At 37.6% G+C, this 24,175-nt stretch overlaps 1 protein-coding gene and 1 long non-coding RNA gene across 2 annotated transcripts in view; one reads left to right on the top strand and one right to left on the bottom strand.

The window, feature by feature from the left end:
- The window catches only part of SLC35F2 (solute carrier family 35 member F2), a 31,272-nt gene extending 11,780 nt beyond the window's left edge, over nucleotides 1-19,492 (top strand). Inside the window, exons 2-8 of the mRNA XM_039322216.1 lie at nucleotides 1,143-1,318; nucleotides 1,773-1,900; nucleotides 5,708-5,867; nucleotides 11,261-11,417; nucleotides 13,723-13,775; nucleotides 14,346-14,500; nucleotides 17,187-19,492. Of these exons, the coding sequence (XP_039178150.1) occupies nucleotides 1,143-1,318; nucleotides 1,773-1,900; nucleotides 5,708-5,867; nucleotides 11,261-11,417; nucleotides 13,723-13,775; nucleotides 14,346-14,500; nucleotides 17,187-17,432 (1,075 nt within the window). The 3' untranslated portion in view covers nucleotides 17,433-19,492. The remainder of the gene's footprint in view (nucleotides 1-1,142; nucleotides 1,319-1,772; nucleotides 1,901-5,707; nucleotides 5,868-11,260; nucleotides 11,418-13,722; nucleotides 13,776-14,345; nucleotides 14,501-17,186) is intronic.
- The window catches only part of LOC120298470, a 46,250-nt gene continuing 27,784 nt past the window's right edge, over nucleotides 5,710-24,175 (bottom strand). Inside the window, exons 2-3 of the long non-coding RNA XR_005554084.1 lie at nucleotides 19,965-20,055; nucleotides 5,710-5,846 (exon numbers count right to left, since the gene is read on the bottom strand). This is a non-coding gene — a long non-coding RNA (uncharacterized LOC120298470). The remainder of the gene's footprint in view (nucleotides 5,847-19,964; nucleotides 20,056-24,175) is intronic.

Here is a 24,175-nt window from a genome sequence, read left to right as displayed (position 1 = left end):
AAGACAGTTTTGAGCAATGCTTTAGGTCGATTGAAATTATGAGAGCACATATGGGCATTGTTACCGGCATAAAGTGTTTGCCTGTTCATAAAAAAGTTGCTCTGGATGGTGATCATCACTTGCTGTTAGTCTTCCAGGAATGTCCGTCAACCTAGTTTGTGTTGCTATGGTTCATCAAATCACCTGTGACTCTTGGTGATTTCAAGAACAAGTCCAAACAAGTTTCTTGATAATGTTTGTGTTGCCATTACATTTTTAGCAGTAGCTCTTAGACTTATATACTACTTTATAGTGCTTTACAGCCCTCTCTAAGCAGTTTACAGAATTAGCATATTGCCCCAACAGTCTGGGGCCTCATTTTACTGACCTCGGAAGAATGGAAGGTTTAGTCAACCTTGAGCTGGTCAGGATTGAACTCCTGGCTGTGGGCAGGGTTAGCCTGAAATTCTAACAACTGTACAACCACAACTCTTGGCTGTCTCTTCCTAGGGCTGAGAAAGAGGGACTGTTATATCCAGCTGACTTTTATGTCTAGGCAGGACTCTAGGTTGTAGTGTCTTTAGCCACTATCCCAAACATGGCTAGTTTCATTTTCTCTTTTTCTGGGCAGAGCAGGACTTTTCCAAACAAAGACTGGCAACCATTATTAGGTTCTATGAACATATATAGAGTCCCTACAGAGCCTTGAGCTATTCATGTGAATACAAGCTATGCTTTACTTTTCATATGCCACAGTTTTTGAAATGAAAAAATAGAAGTGCATATCCCACTGTAAAACATTTTCATCCTTAAAAATTGCTGTTGCTATTCTAACTTCTGCAGTTTAAATATTCCACTGGGGGAATGGTAGAAATTTTTTTTCACTTGAAATGGTATTGCCTAACAATGACAGCTAGGTAGCATTGGAAGTTGGTTCAACAGGATTAGGTCTTCTTTTCACCCAAGTAACCAAATGCCCCTTTATTCTTGCTTTTTTCAAGCATCTGAGTCAACCGATAAATGTGTTTGCTGATTAAATTCTTCTTGCTAATAGAGATTTGTGCAAGTACATTTGCAAGGCCATTGTCATGTATTATGAATTGCCTAATTCTGTAAATTGATAAATAAAGCTTTTCTAAGCCTCTCTCCTTTTCCATTTGCAGGCATATTGTGAAAACACTTCTCCTGGGTCAAATACTCTCCTTGCTTATTTGTGGGACTGCAGTCACAAGCCAGTTTCTTGCTGACAATTACAGCATCAACACTCCAATGCTGCAGAGTTTCATAAACTATTGTTTGCTTTTCCTAGTGTACACAACAACTCTTGCATTTAGGAAAGGTAAAATGGAATATATTGAGCTCAAAAACTTCCTATATTACTCTCAAACCATGTTCTCCTTTAGAATAGTCCATTCCATCCCCTAGCTTAATGAGTTTCTTCTTAAATTTTATCCCTTTCCTTCCTCCCTCCCTCCCTCCCATCCGTCCATGCATGCATCCATCCATCCATCCGATTTATATGGCTCACCAACTATGCAGCTCTCAGTGGCTAGCATAGAATTAAAATAATAAGAAATGATAATAATAGAAACAAAGAGATAGCAAAACATGCATTCAGATCGAACAAGTACCACCTATGATGCAGAGATTCAACTACCTTAGCTTCAGCTTCAGAGAATGCCTTTTTTCCACATTCCATTTAAGTTCCCATATTGGTGGAACAGAAAAAAGGAGCATCTGTGGAATAGTAGATGGACTTACATGTTTGCTTTTTTTTTTTTTTTTTTTTTCAGATGGTGATGGAATCTTGCAGATCCTAAAGAGGAAATGGTGGAAGTACATTTTGCTTGGATTGGCTGATGTTGAAGCTAACTACACCATTGTAAAAGCCTATCAATATACAACTATAACAAGTGTCCAGGTAAAAATAATAGTGTATATTTTGGCATGTTAAGCATTAATATTTCTATGGTTGCAACCAGTGCTTTTTTTGTTAAAAAAAAAAAAAAAAGGTGCCGGAACTCACATACGTCATACAACCCAACCCGCCTTGCCTACCCTACAAGGTTCCATCCAAAAAGTGCCGGAACTCTGTTCTCGGCGTTCTATGAGAAAAAAAGCCCTGGTTGGAACAGTTTGTCTAGGCAATTGCTATTTATAATCTAATATAATAGGGTGATCCAAATTAGATCCTTAACTTCAGCCATGAGATTCATTGGGTGATTTTGAGAGAATTTCTGTGTTTTATAGGGTTGGTGCAAGAATGCAGCAATGGTGGAAAAAAACAGTTATGCCACCTTGGGTTTACTGAAATGTAATTTCAATATCATACAATAAATTGGTAGGAGAATAGCATTAGCAATAACATTTAGACTTATTTACCCCTTCATAGTGCTTTAAAGCAGAGGTCCCCAACCTTTTGGACATCAGGGACCGATTCCTTGGAGAAAGGTCTTTCCATGGACCGGAGAGTGCATAGTTTTGTGTGCTGCCTGCATCCCATGGGTGGGGCTTTGTTTGTTTGTGCGGACCAGTTGCTGGCATGCTGCGGCCCGGTACCAGTCCGCGGCCTGGGGGTTGGGGACCCCTGATTTAAAGCACTCCGTAAGCCAGGGATAGAGAACTATGGCCCTTTTATGTATTAGGGACTTCAACTCTCAGAATTCCTGAGCCAGGTATTCTGGGAGTTGAGGTACACAAGTCATAAAGGAGCCATAGTACCCTACCTCTGTTTTAATCGGTTTAGAGAGTCAGCATATTGCCCCCAACAATCTGGATCCTCATTTTATTGACCTCGGAAGGATGGAAGGCTGAGTCAACTGGTCAGAATCGAATTGCTGACAGTCAGTAGAAGTAGCCTGCAATGCTGCATTCTAACCATGCACCACTACGGCTCTTAACCGAATGCTGATTCCATCTGTTTTAGGATAGAAATGGCTGTTAAAATATAGCACTGGCCCTCTCCATGTAGCTCCTGAATTCAAACAGAAAAGTTATCCCACATTGCTGTACTGAAAATTACAATGACCTCATTTTATATGCCTACTAAAATGTGTTTTAATGATCAAATTGATCCCTGACTTTTAAGATGTTAAAAGCCTTCGGGCATTAATGGAAGATCACAGCATGCAATCTGAGAATTCCTTCACATAGCCTTGAATTATATCAATTTCTTTTCAAAGTAAAAAATTGCGCTTTTGTGCCCTTTGTCATGTCTGAGGCCTGAACATCCTTTGGCACTGCTGCTGAGGTGGATTTCACTGTGGAAATCACAGTTTAACAGTGAATGGATTCTTAACTTTGTCCATCGATGCAAACATAATTTTAGTCTGCAGTCTACAAGATACAATCATTTCATTGCTGACAGGATACTTTTGATGTTTCATCAGTGGCTTTTTTTTTTTTAGGAGATCATTTTGATAATACATATATTTATATTGATGCTACTGAAGCGGGGAAATTTCTATTGGTCTAAAATTAGGACTGAATTGAAAAGAAACATTATTTTTATTCAGTTGCAAATTCTCACAAAAGTAGGGAAGTTTTGGTGGAAGGAACTCTCTTCCCAGCCTGACAAGCCAACATTTTGCTCTGCAATGTTAAGAAATCAGAGCCAGTTTGAGGTAGTGATTAAAGTTAATGGACTGGAAGCTTGGAGATTGTTGTTTGAATCCTCTCTTAGGCATGGAAGCTGGCTAGGTGATTTTGCATCAGTCTCTGTCTCAGCCCTAGACTGGGAAGTCAAAGCTATCTATCTACCAACCTGCATTAGATCAAAGTGGAAGATTATAGTCCATAACCTTCAGCGAAGAGGTGGATTGATTCAGGATGTTGTTGAGTAATAAACATTAAATATACCCCAATCTCAAATTTAGACTATTGATTAACCTGCTTAACTATTCCTTTTCTAAGCATCTGGGGACATATCGATGTTATAATTCAGTTGGTGTTTGGGAAGCAATATTTCTATCCATAAATCAAGAGAAACTCTCAAGATCTCCTCAACCTACTGACCCACAGATACTTCTTTTGAAATCACTTTGGCAAAGTAGCAGGTTTTTTTAAAACAAAAATATTTATTTTAGTAGCATTATTTAACAAAACGGTCTCCTCAACTGGAAACTTCCCTTCCATAAGAGTGATCCAACTACTTGTTTTAGTTAAGAAAAAGCAACGCTATTTGCTTTGGTTTCAGACTGATGTTAGTTTGAAGAACTGTGTTGCAGTTTTTTTTTTTTCCTTTGAGTTTGCTAGCAGTAGGAACACAATTGCTGTTTCCCAACTGCTAAGACCACAGTGTGGTGATCTTGGCAGAGAGCTTCACTGAGTTAAGTGGTGCCTCCTTCTGAGGAAATCTGGATAAAATCCTAGAATTCTAGTACAAAGTTCTTCTTTGGGCCTTATTTAAAGTTCAAAAGATCAGGTTTTTTTTATTTTCTTAGCCTCACCATAACATTGGAGCAAATGATCCAGTGTTAACTAGAGAGTCTGTAATAGTATTTCTCAACCGTAGCAAGTTTAAGATATGTGGACTTCAACTCCCAGAATTCCCCAGCCAGCATGAAGTTGAATTGAAGTCCACATATTTTAAACTTGCTACGGTTGAGAAACACTGGTCTATAATATTTATTTGTTAAATTTATAGCTTGCCTTTTTTCTCCCGGAGCTCAGAATTTCCCTTTTTTAACTGCGCAGCAGTGATCTTGTGGGGAAGATTGAACTGGGAGTGTTGGTTCAAAGTTATCCAATGAGTTTTCATGGCTGAAGATAGTCTTGAACCTGGGAGTTACTAGTCCTAATCTAACACCTTAAACCAGTGTTTCTCAACCTCAACAATTTTAAGGCATGTGGACTTCAACTCCCAGAATTCCACAGCCAGCATTGCTGGCTGTGGAATTCTGGGAGTTGAAGTCCACATGCCTTAAAATTGTCAAGGTTGAGAAACACTGCCTTAACCGCTACATCACACTACTTCTCATGGTATGGACATTTGGGGATAAATCAGGAGGAAATGGATGCTAGATTACAAAGATCAGAGGAAGAATCTCTTTGATGCCTGCTGGGTGGTGGCCAAGTATTTTATTTTAAAATATACTCAGGATAATCTCATGAAGTAGGATGCTTTGGTTGCTGTTATTAATATGTTGTTAAAGTTTTGTTAAAAAGTTTGATTAAGGTACTAGACCTTGGCCAGGATAGAGATATAGTTGGCATGAGGAGGGAACACCCCCCCCCAAACAAACTGGAACTTTGGTTTAATTTAAATTTAGATTAAGGATAATATGTTTAATTAATTTAAAGCTAATAACATGTCTGTCCATGTATTAAGCAATTTCCTTTAATTTTTCAATTTATTGCCAGCTTTGGAAAGGCCTTAGAGTTAGCTTATATAGCCCTGTGTTCCATTGAAAACAATTTAAAAAGATCTCTTTGAGTTGAGTTCAGCCATTAAGTTTTCTCTGCAACACTTTTGGAAAGACTGCCTTCTAGAATTTTTTCCCCAGCATAGACTTCAATCCTTGGATTTCCTCATGGTTCATCACTGAGATATTAACCAGGCGTCATCCTGTTTGAGTAGATCAACCAGTTGCTGCTACGAACTGTATAAAGACCATTTAGGCTGTTTAACCTGATTTACACATCCTGAGCATCTCCTATCTGGGTGAGAAAAGACTACTTCCCATTCTTTTTTTTATGATGGAGTTCTCTTTCTTTCTGTGTATGGCAGCTCCTGGACTGTTTTGGGATCCCTGTACTGATGGCTTTATCATGGTTCATTCTCCGTGCAAGATATAAATTAATCCATTTCATTGCTGTTGCTGTTTGTCTGTTCGGCGTAGGGACCATGGTCGGTGCGGATATATTAGCTGGAAGGCAAGAGGGTGAAGGTAAGGCTTGGGCAAAATAACTTACTAAGTATGCCAAAACTCTAACCATGATAGCAGCAAGGAATATTTTAAATTTAAATATTTTAAATTCATTGATGAGACTCAGATTTGTGCCTAGTAGTGAAGAATGTTCTCTGGAAAAATCTGGATAAATAAAATAATAGTTTTCTCGTTTGGACAGACATTTTTTTTTTACTCTGCTAAGTTCAGAAAGTCAGTGTGTTTCCTTAGCCTAAAAAAGTTAGCTAGCTAAATGAAATGATAGATATATGTGTGTGTGTATATATACACAGGAACACATACTTTTATCTAGACACAGGTAGCAAAATCAGTTTACAAGAACATCTTTGGCAGGAAAATTGTCTGTTCTCTCTTTTTTATCCAAAAACAAACAGAAAAAAAAAATCCACATCCAAATATTTAGAATTACTATCGACAGTACAGTGCTGACTGTACTGTATGGCACAGATAGTCTTCAACTTACAACAGTTCATTTAGTGACCATTCAAAGTTACAACAGTACTAAAAAAAGTGACTTATGACTGTTTTTCTCACGACCGTTGAAGCATCCCATGGTCATATGATCAAAATTCAGACTGACTTGTGTTTATGACAGCTGCATTGTCCCGGGGTCATGTGATCATCTTTTGCAACCTTCTTGCAAGTAAAGTCAATGGGGGGGCCAGATTCACTTAATTACCGTGTTACTAACATAACAGCTGCGGTGATTCACTTAACAACTGTGGCAAGAAAGGTTGTAAAGTGGGGCAAAACTCGCTTAACAAATGTCTCACTTAGCAACAGAAATTTTGGGCTCAATTGTGGTAGTAAGCTGAGGACTACCTGTACTGAGAAAAATTAGCCAAATTTTTGGTGTGGGTGGATTTATTTTAAAGGAAAAAACTATGCCTTATTAAGCCACTGCAAGACCTAAGTCAATCCACTTTGCCCCTTAAAAATCCCTCCAATTCCACATATGGGCCAAGAAAAGATTAGCTACTTGAGGATGTGCAGAGAGCTGGGTGTGTGGGAGGCATAAGTGGGATGTAAGTAGCAGTTTTCCCATCCATGCGTTAGGAGGTGCTTAGACTTGGCTGAGTGTAGAAAACCTTCAGAGTTTCACTTATTGCAATATTCTGTTTTTAATGCTTATTTATCCTGGCACAGTGAATGAGTTTCTCTTTGGATGGAAATGCCATGAATTGTTTTTATGAGGAAACCTGATAGTAGATGTACAATTACTGCTTTCTTTAGAAAGTGGAAGGGAGTTAGCTTAGAGAAACGTCCTTGATCCATATTTTGCCATTCGAGATATTTGCAGTATCTTTGTGATATTGCCCACAGCTGTGTTTTGCTACAAGCGTCATGTTGTCTAAAAGAGCTTACTGTTTTTTGCTTCCCCTGCAGCATATCCTATGCTCATCTCCAAAACATTGGGAGCAATTCTCTTCCTGCAAGGTCTTGCCTAACATTTGTGGTGAGGAAAGCATGTGAGAACCCCCTGCCACCATAATCCACCCTGGAATGGGAAGGAAAATCCAGCACTTGCATGGTTTCATTGCCAACCCCTCTCTATTGATACGGTTCTTAAATTTAGTGTAGTACAAACTCAGTCACAAAATTCTTCAGAGCTTTAACAGGCCTCTTTTGTAAATGGAAAATTTGTCTAGGTCACTCTCTTGGCTTGTTACTTGTGCATCTGTTTTAATTAAGAAGACATATATCTAGTGTAGCATCTTTTTCCATATCATACTCGAAGCCTATTATTTTTAATCCTTTCAGGTCAGTCCCAGTCTTGTCCAGTAAAACTTGTTTCTCTGGCATAACATCTTTTAAATACAGTCTGCCTACAGAGGAAGATATTCTAAAAATTAACCTATGGGTCCATTGTTCAAAAATATCCTTCAATATGTCCAACGTTAAAATATTTTGCTTCATTCTATATTAGTAAGTGAAATTTAAGTGTTGTTCTCCTTTAATTGTCATCTTTATTCCCTCGGGTTCCCTGTGGTGTTCAAATTCAACCTTGGGAGGCTTATCCTATCATGTTTTTTTTTTAAAAAAAAAAAAAAGAATTCAAAACAAAAGCATTTTTCTATCTGAAGGACTCCAAAGTCCATCTGTCCCCTTAGTCCATTTATAACTTTTTAAAATCAAATTTCTAATTACTCTTTTGTTGTTTATTCCAATTTTTGTAAGTCCTTAAACTTGTATTTAAAACATCTTTCACTAAAGATTAAAAGAAACTCAGACTTGTCAATCCAAAGATTCCTAATAGCTGAAAAGCAGTTAAAAGCAATTTACAGAAGTGATTAGAAAAGAAAGTCCTCAATTCATGACCACAACTGAGCCCAAAAATTTCTGTTGCTAAGAAGGACTGGGACAGATATGAGGGCAGTATTCCAGTTCAAGCAGGGGATTGGACTAGATGACCTCCAAGGTCCCTTCCAACTCTGTTGTTCTATGTTCTAAATGTTCTAAGAGTAGTTTTGCTCTATTTTATGACCTTTCCTGCCACAGTTATTAAGTGAATCGCTGCAGTTGTTAGGTTAGTAATGTGAATTGGACTTCCCCAATGACTTTGCTTGGCAGAAGGTCACAGAAGGTGGTCGCATGACCTCTAGGGCACTGCAACTGTCATAAATATGAACCAGTTGACAAAGGTCTTAATTTTGATCCTAGAGATGCTTCAATGGTTGTGTGAAAAATGGTCATAAATCACTTTTTTCAATGTTGATGTAATTTGAAATGGTCACTAAACGAATGGTTGTAAGTCGAGGGCTGCCCGTATACGAACCCTGTGTCCTTTAGAAGACAATATCCTTCCCCAGTTTGAGCAAAAGATGGCTATTCCCTGATCTCCCAGAGTTGCCGGAAAATGCTATCTTGCAGTCTCCTTATGAGGAGCAACTGTTTGGAGCACTTGTGGGCGATCTTAGAGTCCTCTTCTTATCTGGAGAGGAATTATGAAGAACCAGTCTACTGGCGGGCTTTTCATTGTGGTGCAGTCTTTGAATCTGCTTTTAGCAGAGCCATCTTCAGTTAACAATTTCTTCCCTGGAAGCTGACCTACCTTTTAAATTTCATAGGTTTTTTTTTTCAATTAGGAGATTCATATCCTAGATAAAATCATAAGTTCAATAAAGGCCAAAGTGCTGAATTCTCTGGCTGCCCTAATGATAGGCAGTAGCCCAAAACATACCTCTTACCCTCTTACAATAGCAACAGAGTCCTCAGTAATTTTTCATTTGTTTAATATCACTTATTTAAAAGACTGTAATTCTGCCTGGAAAAACATCCCCCACCCCATAAAAATGTGCATTTCTGTTGAAAAGAACAATTTGGAGATTGAACAAAGTTCTCAGTAAGATCATGTTGCAGTAAAGCTTAATAAAACAAGGACTAAAAGTTTTGGCCTCAAAATAAAATAAAATAACATCCATTTGGAAACTTTCTGAAAGGCAGAACCTGGTCCAGCTCTTATGGAGATTGATCTATTGATTTCCATGGAAAGTTAAATTAAGCCATTAATGCAAAATATAGAGAGAATGTGGGGAGGAAATCTAAGATTCTGGGAAGATGATGATTGGCATTAGTTGAATGTGCGGTTTCTTCTGAGGTTCTTAAAAATATCCAAGAGCAGGTATTTGTTTGTTTTCTACAGTATTATCTATCAAACAGAATCTGTTACTCACAATAGTTTTTACACTGTCTGAATTAAGACTTTGTTGTTGTTCAGTCATTAAGTCACATCCGACTCTTTGCAACCCTATGGACCACAGCACTCCAGGCTCCCCTCATTCATATTTGTGTTGGATGCTTCCTATTGAAAGGAATAGTGACATCACCATTGCTGGGGGATACACAATTGGGGGCTCCTTTCATGTCCCAGTTAATGTGTCCACTGAAGTGATATCTATCTACTTGCAAGTGTACACTTTCAAACTGTTAGGTTGGAAGGAGCTGGAGTGAATTTTGGGAACTTACTCCGTTAAGCAGCACTTGGGTTTTGAACATGGGCTTGCTGATCGTCAACACAGTATACTAACTATGGGAACTACCATGCTCCATGCCAGGCTCCCCTGTCTTCCACTGTCTCCCGGAGTTTGCCCAAATTCATGTTCTTTGCATTGAACACTATCTAACCATCTCATTCTCTGCCATCCGCTTCTCCTTTCGCCTTCAATCATTCCCAACATCAAGACCTTCTTCAATGATTCCTCTCTTCTCATTAGTATTTCAGTTTCAGCTTCAGTATCTGTCCTTCCAGAGAACAGTCAGGGTCGATTTCCTTTAGTGTTGACTGGTTTGATCTCCTTGCAATCCAAGGAACTCTGAAGAGTCTTCTCTGGCACCACAATTTGAAAGGAGAATTAGGATTAGGTATCAGATTTTAGAGGAAGAAAAGTTTTCTCATCTTGTAAGAGTAGGAATGATTTGATTTCAAGAGAAAGCCAAACATGGAAACTTTTACCAAGTTGTTGAAAGCAGTTTTGCAGCACAAGCTCAGGTTCTTTCATATGTGTGTGTGTAAAGTTGTGACATGTGCATCAAAGAAATAGGGCTTATGTTGTGATGGCACAATACTGTCATCATTCTCCCCCTCTCCCCTGCCCCATTGCCTTGCCCTGCAGATGCCAGTGAACCCAGTTTTTTCTGAGAACATTTCTTGACTTCAGGGTCAAAAATGACTTACAGGAAGTCCAAAACCGATGATGGCTGGCTACTTTAGTTAAACATATGAATAAGTGTCTTCAAAAGAAAACATGAGAGCTTGATGGCAAAGCTGAGGCAAAAAAAATTAATTGTCCATAGAGGTCAGTTGCTGTATTGTTTTTATAATCTTTGTGGTTTTATGGTCTTTAGATGCTCACATCTAAAATCCAAAGCTTCTGTAGAATTTAATAGGGAAAGTTTAGGATTGGGGGGTATGGGAAGAGGGGGGGAAAAATAAAGTCAAGATGGTATCTTCAGTTGCATGTGTGAAGCCCCATGCCTTTTTATGTGCCTCACAATACATATACAAAGAGCAGGGCTTCAAACATGGTTGCAGCTGCCATTGTGATCCTTTTGATTTAATGCTGATTTCCAGGTTTGTTTCCTTGTTTTTATTATGCTGAGAAGAGAAACTCGAACAATATCTTGTTCATGATGGCTTTAGTCAGATAAAGATAGATAGTAAAGACATTACAGGCTAATTGTTGTACAATTAGTTTTGTACAATTAAAGGCAACTGGGTTTTGATGAAACACTAAACACATTCAATATTTATTGTGTAGGGAGAAAGAAGACACCTTTTCATAAACATTTTAATATTGGAAATATTACTTATCATCATTTTAATTTTATCATTCAAATTCCCTCCGATGTTATTGTCCCTGTTTTCTGTGCAGGGAGCGACGTGGTGATTGGAGATGTCTTAGTCCTCCTCGGCGCTTCATTATATGCCATTTCGAATGTGAGTGAGGAATACATTGTGAAAAATCTGAGCAGAATGGAGTTTCTAGGAATGGTGGGCTTGTTTGGGACTGTTATCAGCGGTCTGCAGCTGTAAGGATCTACTCTATGTATTTTAATTGTAATTAAGAAAACCATCTACAGCACAGAATGGTTTCTCTCTGTGTATTGGTGGGTGTAATTATTAATCCATTGTCAACATCATAATTAACCTTTGTGGGTGTTCAAGCATCTGTAGGCTTGCAAGGGTGTGACCGGCTAGATCTTCACATTTTTTGACTTGGCACACCAAGCTTTCCTACACTTAATTGCTTCTCCCCAACTGTTTGTATCTTTTCATCTAACCCAGTGGTTCTCAACCTGTGGGTCGGGACCCCATTTGGGGTCGAACGACCATTTCACGGGGGTCGCCAAACAACGCAGTCCGCCATTTTTTTCCCCTTTTCCTTAGCTGTGCTACTCCCTTTTATTCTATTGGCTTTTGAAAGCCAATAGAATAGACTCTCTTGAATAGAGTCTAATTCTATTGGCTTTCAAAAGCCAATAGGAATTGTCCAGGCTGTCTCTGCCCTGCTGAGCCCGCCAAAAGTCCCATTCTGCAAACGGTGCTGCACCAGTTGAATAGTCCTCGACTTATGACCGGTTGAGTAGTCCTCGACTTACAACTGGTTGGGGGTCGCGGCATTAAAAAAGTTGAGAACCACTGATCTAACCTATAACGGGAAACTCAGATTTCACCTGACCACTGAAGATAACTTTTGATTTGCTTGCCCGATCTAATGTGCACAATTTATACATAGCCTGAATTCAGCATTCACCAGCTTATGGGCTGATTGTGCAGTCAAATGGCTGTCAGGTCCAACCAATGGTTATTCATGCAAATAATCTCTTTGACTTTCATAGAATTAGTCATGGAATTAAAGATTCTATGAGATTAACCATTAGTAGGTTCAGATCCTGACTTTCTGCAATCATTGCTACAGACTGTTTATCTTTTACAGTTTCAGCAAGCAGAAATTCAACTGTTCTTCTCATTGGTTCATTTCTGTGTTTGCTTATTTACTTTAGAATTTGTAAGGCACCCATGTTGGTCCTTTGAATTTCCAACTCTTGTTTGTAATTACATAGTTAAAACAGAGTTTTTCTGAATGATTTGAAACAGTTCTTCCCATGTTTCTTACCACCTGGACTGAGTTACTGTTTATAAAACAAACTACTGAGGACTTAGCTTGTGCCTCTTCATGCCTACTCTTTCTTTCATTACTTTCCCCGCTTCCCCACCAATTTTTCCAGGGTACAAAAATATGGATGATCAGAGAAGCACAGTTTCACAACTGTTCTGTTGCCATTAGTGGTTGTCTATAGTTTTGTACTCCATACTGACTTAGTTGATTATGTGAACTAGACCAACAAAATCCGAAGCTGTGAGTTAGTTGCTGGCACAGTGTTCTTTATACTGTTCTTAATACTTCATATTAATAGCAAGCTGATTTTCTGGGTGTGGTTCTTATATAACAGAAATAGTTCAAGGGAGATCAGGCAACAAACCTGCATATTACCAGTAAGACAACACACTTCATATCAAAGGCCATTTAGAAGAGGGAAACATGATTAAACAATAAATATACTTTTTTAGCTTATTTATAAATGCTGATTAACTTTGAGAAAAGGAAGTCAAAGGAATATTAAATAAGCATGTTTTTGATTTCCATTTTAATCCTCTCATCCTCTCCTGATTGAATTCTTGATTGACTGAGCAACTAATACGTTTCAGTTAGTAAGCTTCTTTTCCATTATGATGTACTATGAATACTGTACCTATTTTTTGATATGCTGAATGTTGAGATATGGACTTGTGCACTTGAATGCAATAAAACCATTCTATAGGTTTTTATTTGAACTTTGCAAAGTTCTGTTTTTTTTAAAAAAAAATCCTCTTAACTTGCTTGTTACAATTTTCAACTCATCGAAAAACTTATTTCTGTGCTTTCTAATACAATATATATTTAATATATCATCACCATCTGTATGCTACCTCTCAACATTCTGTAGTACAATGTAACCATTTTAAGAGAATTTAGTTGACAAAGTGGGCTCATTTCTCCAAAAGTTTATACTGTTATAAACCTGTTCTTCTTTAAGGAGCAAGAAAATGTTTTTATGTGTATGGATCTCAAAGCTGTAATTCTATACATTCTGACTTGAGATGGAATCCACTAAACCCTGTGGGACTAACTTTTAAATAAAGGTTAATTTGTTGTAAGATGATTTGTCTATTAATTTATCTATTACTTGTTATTTTATTCTAGACTCTAGAAACAATAGCCTCACATTTTAATGAGCATTTCTTTTCTGTTTTTATTTTTTTCTCCTTCTCCCCCCCCCCCCCGCCTTTTAGAGCTATTGTGGAACACAGAGACATAGCTAATATTCAGTGGAACTGGAAAATTGGTATGTATGTGTGTTGTACAACACAGGGACAAATAAACTGAATTGCTTTGCATATTAGGCCTACTTTTATTATGTTACCTAGTCAACTAAAATAAATAACAATATGGGGATAAAGAGGGTTTTTGCAATGCTAGTTACAAGTTTAGAGAAAAATGCATAAAATCCAGACATTCTGCTTGCATTGAATATAAAGGATCAATACAAATAAATTTAATCTTCCCTGCATAATAAATGTATAATGAAAGTCACTGTATACATGCCTTCATTTTGCAGTCATCTCCATTTGCTATACAGGTTTATGGATATGACATTAATAAGTTAGTAAGTTAGTGTTTAGTTAGAAGTATTGAATTCCCATCTATTGTTTGGCTATGTTCATTGCCAGCCATTAGGGATTGGGAATACTGTTGTCTCTCACTTGTTTTGGGAGAATCTGAAAACAGAGAATCTGAAAAAAGTATTGCCGGTGGGAAAAAAAGCAATTTCTGAATATTAGTGTTTGCCCTTGCCCCACTTTTATATTCTTGACATTCAGTCTCTGAACTGAAAAGTTGTTGCTTTTTTCCCCAGCCTTGCTCTTCTTGGCTTTTGCCTTGTGCATGTTTGGGCTGTACAGTTTCATGCCAATTGTGATCAGAGTGACAAGTGCCACCTCCGTCAACTTGGGCATCCTGACAGCTGATCTCTACAGTCTTTTCTTTGGACTTTTCCTATTTGGCTACAAGGTGAGTGAGATTTGGATCCTGGTAAGTGAGCACATTCAAATATGATTGGAATAAGGAATTAAAGCATCAGCAGTTTTGCAACCTTTTAATAACTAACTAATTTATTGTCTTGTTAATGTTTGTTGTTTAGAATTCACGTGTATTACGTGAATTGTAGACTATACGTTTTTGTAGACTACAGTCTACGTCAGATGCACAAAGAATTAAAAGAGTATCTGCAGACATATTGTTCTTTGAGAGAATAGAAGGATGTTAGCCACCTTCCCTGATAATGCAACTTTGACTGCCAAGTGTCTGATCCTACAGGAATAAAAAAAGGTTCCCTATCATTTTAACTCTGATTTGTTGACTTATTGTGATCTTGGTTATACTTTGCACTAAGTCAAAACCACAATTTCCGAACCACATGTCATACTCAGCTAAGAGGAAGCTAAACATTTTTGTGAATTAGCTCAAATGTATGAACACAAGCAGTGTCGTGTTTCCCTAAAACTTGGAAACCTGAAAGCGCCATGAATTCTGAGATCTGTGGTGCCACCGCATTGAGAGAATAGCAATTTGGAAAAGTCAGAGCACATATTACCATAAAAAAAGGCCAGCCCTCTGTAAGCTCCCCAAAGATAATAACCCTATAGTCTGACTAAGACCTTGAAAGTTTACTCTGGTTTATTTGGTGAAATTCTGTAGGCTTGTGCAAGTCTGCATCACACAATGTTTTAGAGTGATAAACTAGCATTGTCTACTGCATTTGGATAACTGATTTGCTGAAATATCTGTGAGGGGATGGGATGACTCTAAAAGGTCATTTTTCCTAGCAAACTGATGTCTCAGATTCTTGGCCTAGAGCTGGTTTCAGACCTGAAAGAGTAGTTTCCATAGTTCAGTCACACCTATTTCAACTTTAACAGAAGGATAGGAAATAAGCATGGCTGGCAGTTTAGGAGAAGCAACTTTGAGTCAGAATATATAATGTGGAGCTGGAATGAAGCTATCTTCAAAAGAGAATCTTTATTGCACTAACTCTTGTTGATTAAAGATTACTGAAGCTTTTCAGCTTTCTCAGAATTCTTAACAGGTTCTTTTCTCAGAAGAAGAATTATATTTAACCAACTAATTACATTTTTATTACGACAGCCAGAGTTTTCCACACCTCAGAGCAATTCATTCAAATATGCTCAGGCCAATGTTTAATTGGCTAAAACTTTATTTGTGATTGGATTTAAAGACTTCTAAATGTTTGCAGTAGGTATCCATGATGATTTGGACACCAAAAGCCACACTTTGATTTTGAATGATGTGCCAGGAGTCAGGGTAGAAAAGTAAACTTGGTTTCATTTCATTTATACTTAAACAGAAATATAACTAATTATAATTAATATAATTACTGTCTAACTACAGCAGGTGATGATATCTTTGCTGATCTTGAAAAAACTGTTCAAATTGGATCCAGTTAATATTTGGATAGGAAACACTGGGAATCTCGGGGCTATAAACTTGACTTAGAGGCTAGAAAAACATCTTAAAAGAAGAGAGTGGCAACCTTGTTTCATTTGGTTGCCAATAAAACAGCATAGACTTGTTAATATAGGAGTTCTCTAGGGCACTTACATGATTTTGGGAAGTCTTAGAGGGACCCCCAAGTTGAAGGAGAAAAAAATACATGCCTATTCAATAAATTTCCTTGTCTACCAGCAGCAATTAAAATATCATGTAGAAGCAAAAGTGCTCATAATCTGTCTCCTGATTTGGATGACTGCCAAATTGGAGTGTTATAAAACATTTTGAGATAGAGTCTCACCTTTGCATATGGTTTTGGTGCCTTGAATAAAAGCTGTTTCCTCATGTATGTGAGCCTTAGTACATTATTTTACTAATGATAGATAGCTTGGAGCTGCTTATGGGTTCTTCTAGAATTTCTGGCAAGTAGATCATCTACCCTTAGTCTGGGGACTAAAAGTGCTTCAGAGTTTTTAATGCTTTTCTGATCTTCTGCATCCAAATCTTATAGATAGATACATTTCAGTTTACCTACCAAAATCAAAGGTGACAGCTCAAGATAGATACCAATGGATACCAGCATAAATCTGCTCCTGTAGCTAAATCATGTCTTCGGTTTTGAAGAAACATAGCAGCTAATGCTAGACCTAAGACTTATTTTCTTCTGTTGTTTGTTTGTCAAACTGTTTGAATTGACAGTGGGAGGGAAGGTTAGAAGTAAAGCTGGCTAAGAAGAGCAAAAATGATGTGAGATTGGGGCAAGGCCTAGAATTAAATCTCCCTCTCCCATCTTCTCAATCTGTCCATCAAATAGCAGAGGTCTTGAGTTAACCCAGTAATTTATCCAAATATAATTGAAAGAATTTGATACAGTAAATCCTCTGTCATTTCAGTAAAGTCTTTGCTGTTAAAAAAAAAGCCACAAAATGCATAGACATCTAGTATAAATTATGTTGATGTGTTCTGTATCATGTTATTATATAAATGACACAAATAGAGGGTTATTTGTATTATATAATTGATGCAAATTATATCATTTGTATCATTTATGCACTGATGTCATAATGCCTATAATATCCCTCACTCCTCTGGATGCCCATTTTTAGGTAGATGGAATTTATGGTTATCCATATTTGTATGGAAGAGACTATTCATCTCTATACTTCTCTTTCTCTCTTATGTTGATCAGTTTTCCGTGCTGTACCTCTTATCCTTTGTGGTCATCATGATCGGCTTCATCATGTATTGCTCCACCCCAACCCGTACTGCAGAGGTTCCCTCAACCACGTTGCCAATGGCAGATAGTACTGGATTTGACAACCTTGCTTTAAAAATTGAGGAGAACCACCTGGATTCCACTGACACTTTGACAATACTGTGCAACAAAGATGACAGCCAGGCAGAAGACACAACTACAAAATTAACAGTTTTATGAAATATGAAATTTCAGCTGCTGAAGTTGCTCTGGAGAAATCAGAAAGCACCAGATGACACTATGTTATGGTGGACAAACTGGAGAAATACCAATTATGGAATTTGTGCTCATGACAAAATCTGGAAATGTTATCACCAAAACAAGGAGGCCTAGATCCTTACTTGGAACACTGATATTAATTCTTGTTTATTGAAGATTATTCTTAGAGCTGACAAGTGAATAGAAAAGTAGATACTAGACTGTCTTTCTATCAAACAAAGCCAGATTATACTCAGAATAAACATATGTTTTATTTTGAGTAATTTCTTATGTTCTCAAACTTATACATGGTTAATGAGATTAGCAAGAAGAAAATGAAAGATGGAAAACAAGAAAGAAAAACACAAAACATCAGATGGCAGCTAGGATCAGAGAGACTCAGAACACAGATCAAGGTTAGTGAAGGATCCTTATCTCCCAGATTGCTAAACCATGAGGAGGAGAAATCTTGCATTTTGGAAGTGTGAATCCTGTAGAGACTCTGATCTTTATCCACTTAACATGCAGAGACAATGTATATTGTTCACATTAATTTAATTGCAACACAATTCTTAGGTTCAGTTGCATTGACTGCTGATGCTAATAAATGAAGAAAAAGCATGACTAATTTTATGACATGAAAAGATGCATCAAACCCTTTTTCTAGTTGTGTGCACAAACACACTTGAAGTGTATCTGTTCTGCAACCAAACAAGGTATTTTTTTTTTTGCAGAAGATAATTTATGTGTAGATCAATTTCTTTGAAAATATAAAGATACTGTTAACAACAAGTGGTTCCCCAAGTTGTATGAATGCATATGTATATATAAACAGGAGGGAGATATTTGTCACCTTGCTAAAGTATAGTTGCTGAATTATACCTCCCAGCATCTTTCACCTTTGACCACACTAGTTGGAGTTGCTGACGGTTGTAGTTTAGCAACTTCTGAAGGGCCATAAGTTCTCCCACGCCTGATACAAGCAGAATAACATGGGAACTCTGATTACTGTTCCAAATTCGCTTCCCTAGCAGCTCCAAGGAGATAATTTGAATGCTCTTGATGACGTAGAAGTAGAGGGTATGAGTTTAATCCTACTTGTTGTATATTCCTTGAAAAGACTGATGAGAAACGTAACTGATGTTTTTTATGCCATTAAAACAATAATCTGGCGACACTTCCAAGAATTATTGTCCCACCTCTGGGAACAGAAAACAAGGAGTAAAGTCTTATTTAAAAGTGGCTTGGAGGAAAAACACAAAAACTAAGTTCTCTCATTGTCCCCTGAGTATTTTTGTCTTTTTGGAACGTAAGGTACTTGAAAAATTCTAGGGAATTGTTCAGAGTGGGTCTTGGTACTTAAAGATAAAGCTTTCCCCTGTCCAGTCATGTCTGACTCTAGGGGGTGGTGATCATCTCCGTTTTTTAGTTGAGGGAGCCGGCGTCATCTGAAGACATTTCCCTTATCATGTGGCCAGTATCACTATACGCCAAGGCATACAGAGCACTTTTTCCTTCCCACCGAACTGGTTTCTATTTATTTACTCACATTTGCATGCTTTTGAACTGCTACGTGGGCAAAAGTTGAAACAAGAACGGGAGCTCACCCCATCCCACGACACTCGGATCTCGAACACGGTCAGGTTTCTAGCTGATAAGCTCAGTTTAACCACTGAGCCATTGCGCCCCCTTTGGTACTTTTTTACCTTATTTATTTCATATCTACCCTTTATAACCTTGTGGGAAAAGTAGGAGCTGGAGCTTTCTATTACCACATTGGGGTGATAAGACCTATCAGATTTCTTACGGAAGACAGGATTAACTTGACCTCTATGGGAAAAATATGCTACTTTTGATTTTTTTTTCTAGTTAAGATTTATGCTATTGGCTCAATTTAAAGTTACAGTTTATCCAATATAGCCATTCTGCCTGTGAGTAAATAGCAAAATTGAGGCTTTTCATCATCTGTTTACAAAGGGAATGAAATGTATAACTTAGTTTTGCTTAATAGCCACACAATAAAACATTATTCTGAGTTTTCACTCAGTGTTTGATTTCATTATTTTACCCTACCCTTCTTCAGAAGAGCACTAATTGATGTATATGGGGATTCCCTTGTTGCTGGAGTTTTTTGAGGTAAATTAAATGTGGTGCAAACTTGGTTTTCCTGCTCTTTCTGTGCTTGCTAAAGCCCTCTTGAATTATATTGGGAAGTATCAGATTCTTATATTTGAAGAAGCACAAGTGCTGTAGACCCAACTTTTCTATATTCCCCTTGTGGTATTCCAAGCAGAGGGTGAGTTTACAGCAAAGGTTAGACCTGGTAATAGTATCTAATTTTCTTGGTAATGTTTTGGAAGATGTTTTTCATTGTCTTTTTCCAAGATGTTTTCAGTCAAGCCGAAAGCTCTGGAATTCCAACCTGTTTCCCATCCATATATTAACCAGAGCTGATTCTACTTAATTTCTTTTTTTAAAAAAATAATAGTTTTATTGGTTTCTGATTCTACTTACTGTGTCTTCCGAGATCCGTCCATATCGCTATGGCTCCACTATCTGCTGAAGCAAGTTTGGGCTCTGAGTTTATTGAAATTGTAGGGTTAATCTGGTAAGTAAAAAAAGAAAACCAGGAGTCTGATAGCAAGTTTTCTAACAAATTTTGTTAAAAGGCAATACATTTTGGTGAACTGCAGCTTGCTTCACCACTTGCACAGAATGACTAGATTGATGTAGAATTTGTGGACTTCAGCGTGGCTGGGGAATTCTGGGAGTTGAAGTCCTTAAAGTTGCTGAGGTTGGGAAACATTGCTTTACGTTAACATGATCAGATAATAATTTAGGTCAGGGGTGTCCAACTTTAGCAATTTTAAGGCTTGTGGACTTCAACTCGTATGCTGGCTGAGGAATTCTGGGAGTTGAAGTCGACAAGCCTTGAAGTTGCCAATCTGGACACCCTTGATTTAGGTGGTTTCAGAAGGTAAAAATTCCTGAGAGTTTTGAGAGCCATGTGGTTCAATGGTTGAGGTATTGGACAAGTTGAAGGATGACTAATATCTGGTCCATCCTAACCCCAGAAGCTCATTGGGTGATTATGAGCCTGTTGCTTGCTCTCAACCCAATCTACATTGCAGTATTGCTGTTATGGGGGAATAATAAGTGAGAGTAATACGTACATCATCTTGAGTTCCTGTACAATACAAGATAAAAAACAAACTAGTTCAGGCAGTGAATAAGTTCAAACTTAAGTGAACCTTTAGTCATAATATTCTGTCCTTGTAATAACAATTTAGAGAATCAGGGATCTAATCACATGGAAACCCTTTCATAGAGCAGGGATTGTTAGCACAGAGCATTTGTAGACCCCCAAATAAAATTCAAATTAGCTTCATGTCATGTGAGAAAATCAGAATAGCACCAGGTGAACGATGAGAAAGTTTGCTAGTGATATTACTGAAATCTCATCCAACTTTGCACTTTATGCTCAGAAACTTGGTATGCTTTATTCGTTACCTAGATATTTGCAGCCTAAAAAGATTGGTTGATGATAGGCAATATAAGCATATATAACTAGAAGATGTTAATAAATACAATTTTGAAGAATTTAATGCTTGGAAAAAAATTCATGATCCCTGTGTTAATACTCTCCATTGCACAACCAAAATGACTAAAGTAGGTTAATATATCAATTTTTTAAAAAACTCAGGAATATAAACTCGATCAAAACTTTAAAGACAAATAGGCTGACAATAAATTATGAACACTCCTTTTCTAGGCATGTGTAATAATATAATATAATAATAACATCAATAACAATAATAAAGTTGGAAGGGACTTTAGAGGTCTTCTAGTCCAACCCCCTGCTCAGGCAGGAAACCCTATACCATTTCAGACAAATGGCTGTCCAGTCTCTTCTTAAAAACTTCCAGTGTTGGAGCATTCACAGCTTCTGGAGGCAGGTTGGGTATGCATATTCCATGTTCCCATGATAAACTGGTTATTTGCTCAGTTTTCAAACTTTCTGCAATACTAAACAAACCACTTCAGCTTGGTAACTTTAAGATATGTGGATTTCAACTCCCAAAATTCCCCCAGCTAGCCAAGCAATGAACTAATAATACATGTTGGCTTTAGAAAAGATGGTTGGGTAAAATGTGCTTGCCTAGTTTGCAGTTCAGTATCATGTAAACAGGCTTAAGTGTAATTGTAGATAGTCCTAAAGGGACCAAGCAGAAACTAGTGTTTGTTTGGGCCCTTTCAGATGTGATTTGGCTGAAAGAAAAGGCAGTCTTTGGATAGGTGCTAAATAATTTATATTTGCGTCTTAGGCCACTAGATGGCATCCAAATAACTTTTTTCCTATTCTCAATGCAGGCATAGGAAGAATTTGGTTCTCTGGAGTAGGAAAGGCAGCAGAATTTTGAAAGAAAAAAGAGATTTTAGCTTAAAACGTAAATATAAGCCAGAAATATTGTTTGCACAACTCTTTTAATCAGGATGGTTAATACCATTGGCCACATTTGTACAACATTCTGAAGCTATTTAATTTTAAGTGTGATTCACAACAGACTTGGGGGCAGCTTCATCATGTATATGGTTTAAACTGCCTATAGCTCACTAGGAAAATGATCTTGACGGCCATAGTTGATTCAGTGAGGCTGTTGACCGATAGGTGAAAAAGGCAAATTCTACTGTAATGGTCAGTAGGAAAAGAGGCAAAAAATTATTACCATCAGCTGTTTGTTTTGAGATACAATATTATCATTTCATTGGAATGCAATGTTCTTCTAAATCAGTGTTTCTCAACCTTGACAATTTTAAGGCATGTGGACTTCAACTCCCAGAATTCCACAGCCAGCAAGTTTCCGAAGATCCATGAAAGGGAGACTCTGTCTCAATATCCCCCTCACTAGCATCTGTGAAAAACAAAATGCCCTCCAACAGATAATCACATACTTAAGTATTCAAGTATTCAGTATGACATACACAGTCACATCTCTACAGTCAGTCCTACATTCTTAGATCTTCAATGGGATCTTTTACATGTCCTTTCTTAACATCAACTGCTAATTCTGCCTTTGCCATTGCAGAACCTAGAATGCCTACTGCTGATCCTGAGATCATCTCCTTCCTTTGTTACATTTTAGAAGGGGGCATAACAGATTTATTTTGGCTCAGCATTCTAAGTTTGTTTTAAATAAAATTCTGTTTAATTATAGACATAATCAAACTTTTAAGTAGAATACCATCAAACATTGACATCTTAAGTCTTCTTTCAGATATTTTGTGCCAATCTAGGCAGTTGCAAACATGTGGCATAGTCTTGATGCTAAGGCTAATTAATGGAGAAATTAAAAATATGACTTTAGTGTCTTTGTAAATTAAAAAGAATCTCTACTTTTTATGTAGGTGCTTATATGCATCCATATATGCATCCTGGATCCTGGATATCAGGGAAAAGAGCTGAGAATAGATAGGAGGATAAGGTGATAACTATATGGTCTTATTTATACCATCTTTCTCCTCCATGTCTGTTCCTTTATAAATTGTTCTTCTGGTGCTCACAGTTCTCACACGGGTATTGATAGAAAAATCTTCATCAGGGTCCAGTCCAAGCTGGGAATAAACAAACTGGAGACTGCTTTAGAAAAAAGGTTGTAGTTTATTGAAGAGGAGAGCCAAACAGAAAGATGTCTCTGAAAAAAAAACTGACCACATGTAGCAGAGAGTGGTGGGCTTTTATACCTTCTGGGGCTCTTGAGGTTGTTTCCTGTTCCTGTTTGAGGTTTTGTATTTCCTGTGACATGTACTTTGACCTGAGTCTGAGTGTGCCCCTTTGACATTGGTGGGTTAATTCTGTTATGTCTCCTGTCTTAGAGTTTGGATGGGGTATGTAGATTTTAAGGGTCGTTGTCTTCCCAATTTCTTCAGTTTCTAGCTGAAAGGCTCCAATCTTTCTGAAAGGATTATTGAATTTGCATTTCTAAAAGCTGGCCTCTGCCTAGTTTCTGCTTGGGAGAGAGGGGCTGGGGCTGATTTCTGGGGGCTGGTTTCTGTTTTTTTTTTTAAAGATCTTCTCCATTATTCCTTTGGGGAAATATATTCTGCCTTTTTTATATTTCCCAAAATATTTCTTTCTCTGGATTCTTCCCACAGTACAATCTTATGTATTGACATGTTCAAATTTTCATCTCGTCCAAATCCCATAGACGGTTAAACTTTTGGTACGAAAGGAAAGAACAAGAGTTGTTTCAGTCTTAAAATGAACTAAGATAGTTTTCTGTGGAGGTATGATGTTTATAAGAACTTCTGTAACTTGACCTAGTTATGTTTTCTTCAGCTAAGAATAGGCCATTCTAGGCGTCTTGCCACATGCTAGGATTGGCAACTATTTAAGAGAACAAAATCCCATGCATTTTGCAGGAGGGAGGAGATGGGATATTACTTAAACAGTTCTGTAAGTAATCTCCCTTACTCCTATTTCAGGTTTCAGATATTGAGAAGAAAAATAATTAATTAAAATGCCTGCCTAAAGATAGTCCTGCAAAAGCCCCGTGTTGAAGCTGTCTTCCCTGATGTGACTCCCATATGGCTGTGGGCTATATGTGAATTATGCAATTGCAGATCATGCGAACATGTCACCTTCTCTGGCATCTGTCTTCTGAGTGAATGGTAAAGTTTGATCTATCTTTTTAAATCTTGGCCTGCAGTAGCACATTTCCACATTT

The sequence above is a fragment of the Crotalus tigris genome, unplaced genomic scaffold (assembly GCF_016545835.1).
Source record: "Crotalus tigris isolate CLP2741 ecotype Arizona unplaced genomic scaffold, ASM1654583v1 scf7180000017607.2124824, whole genome shotgun sequence".
NCBI lineage: Eukaryota > Metazoa > Chordata > Lepidosauria > Squamata > Viperidae > Crotalus > Crotalus tigris.
This window is presented reverse-complemented; position numbering and strand designations above follow the sequence as displayed.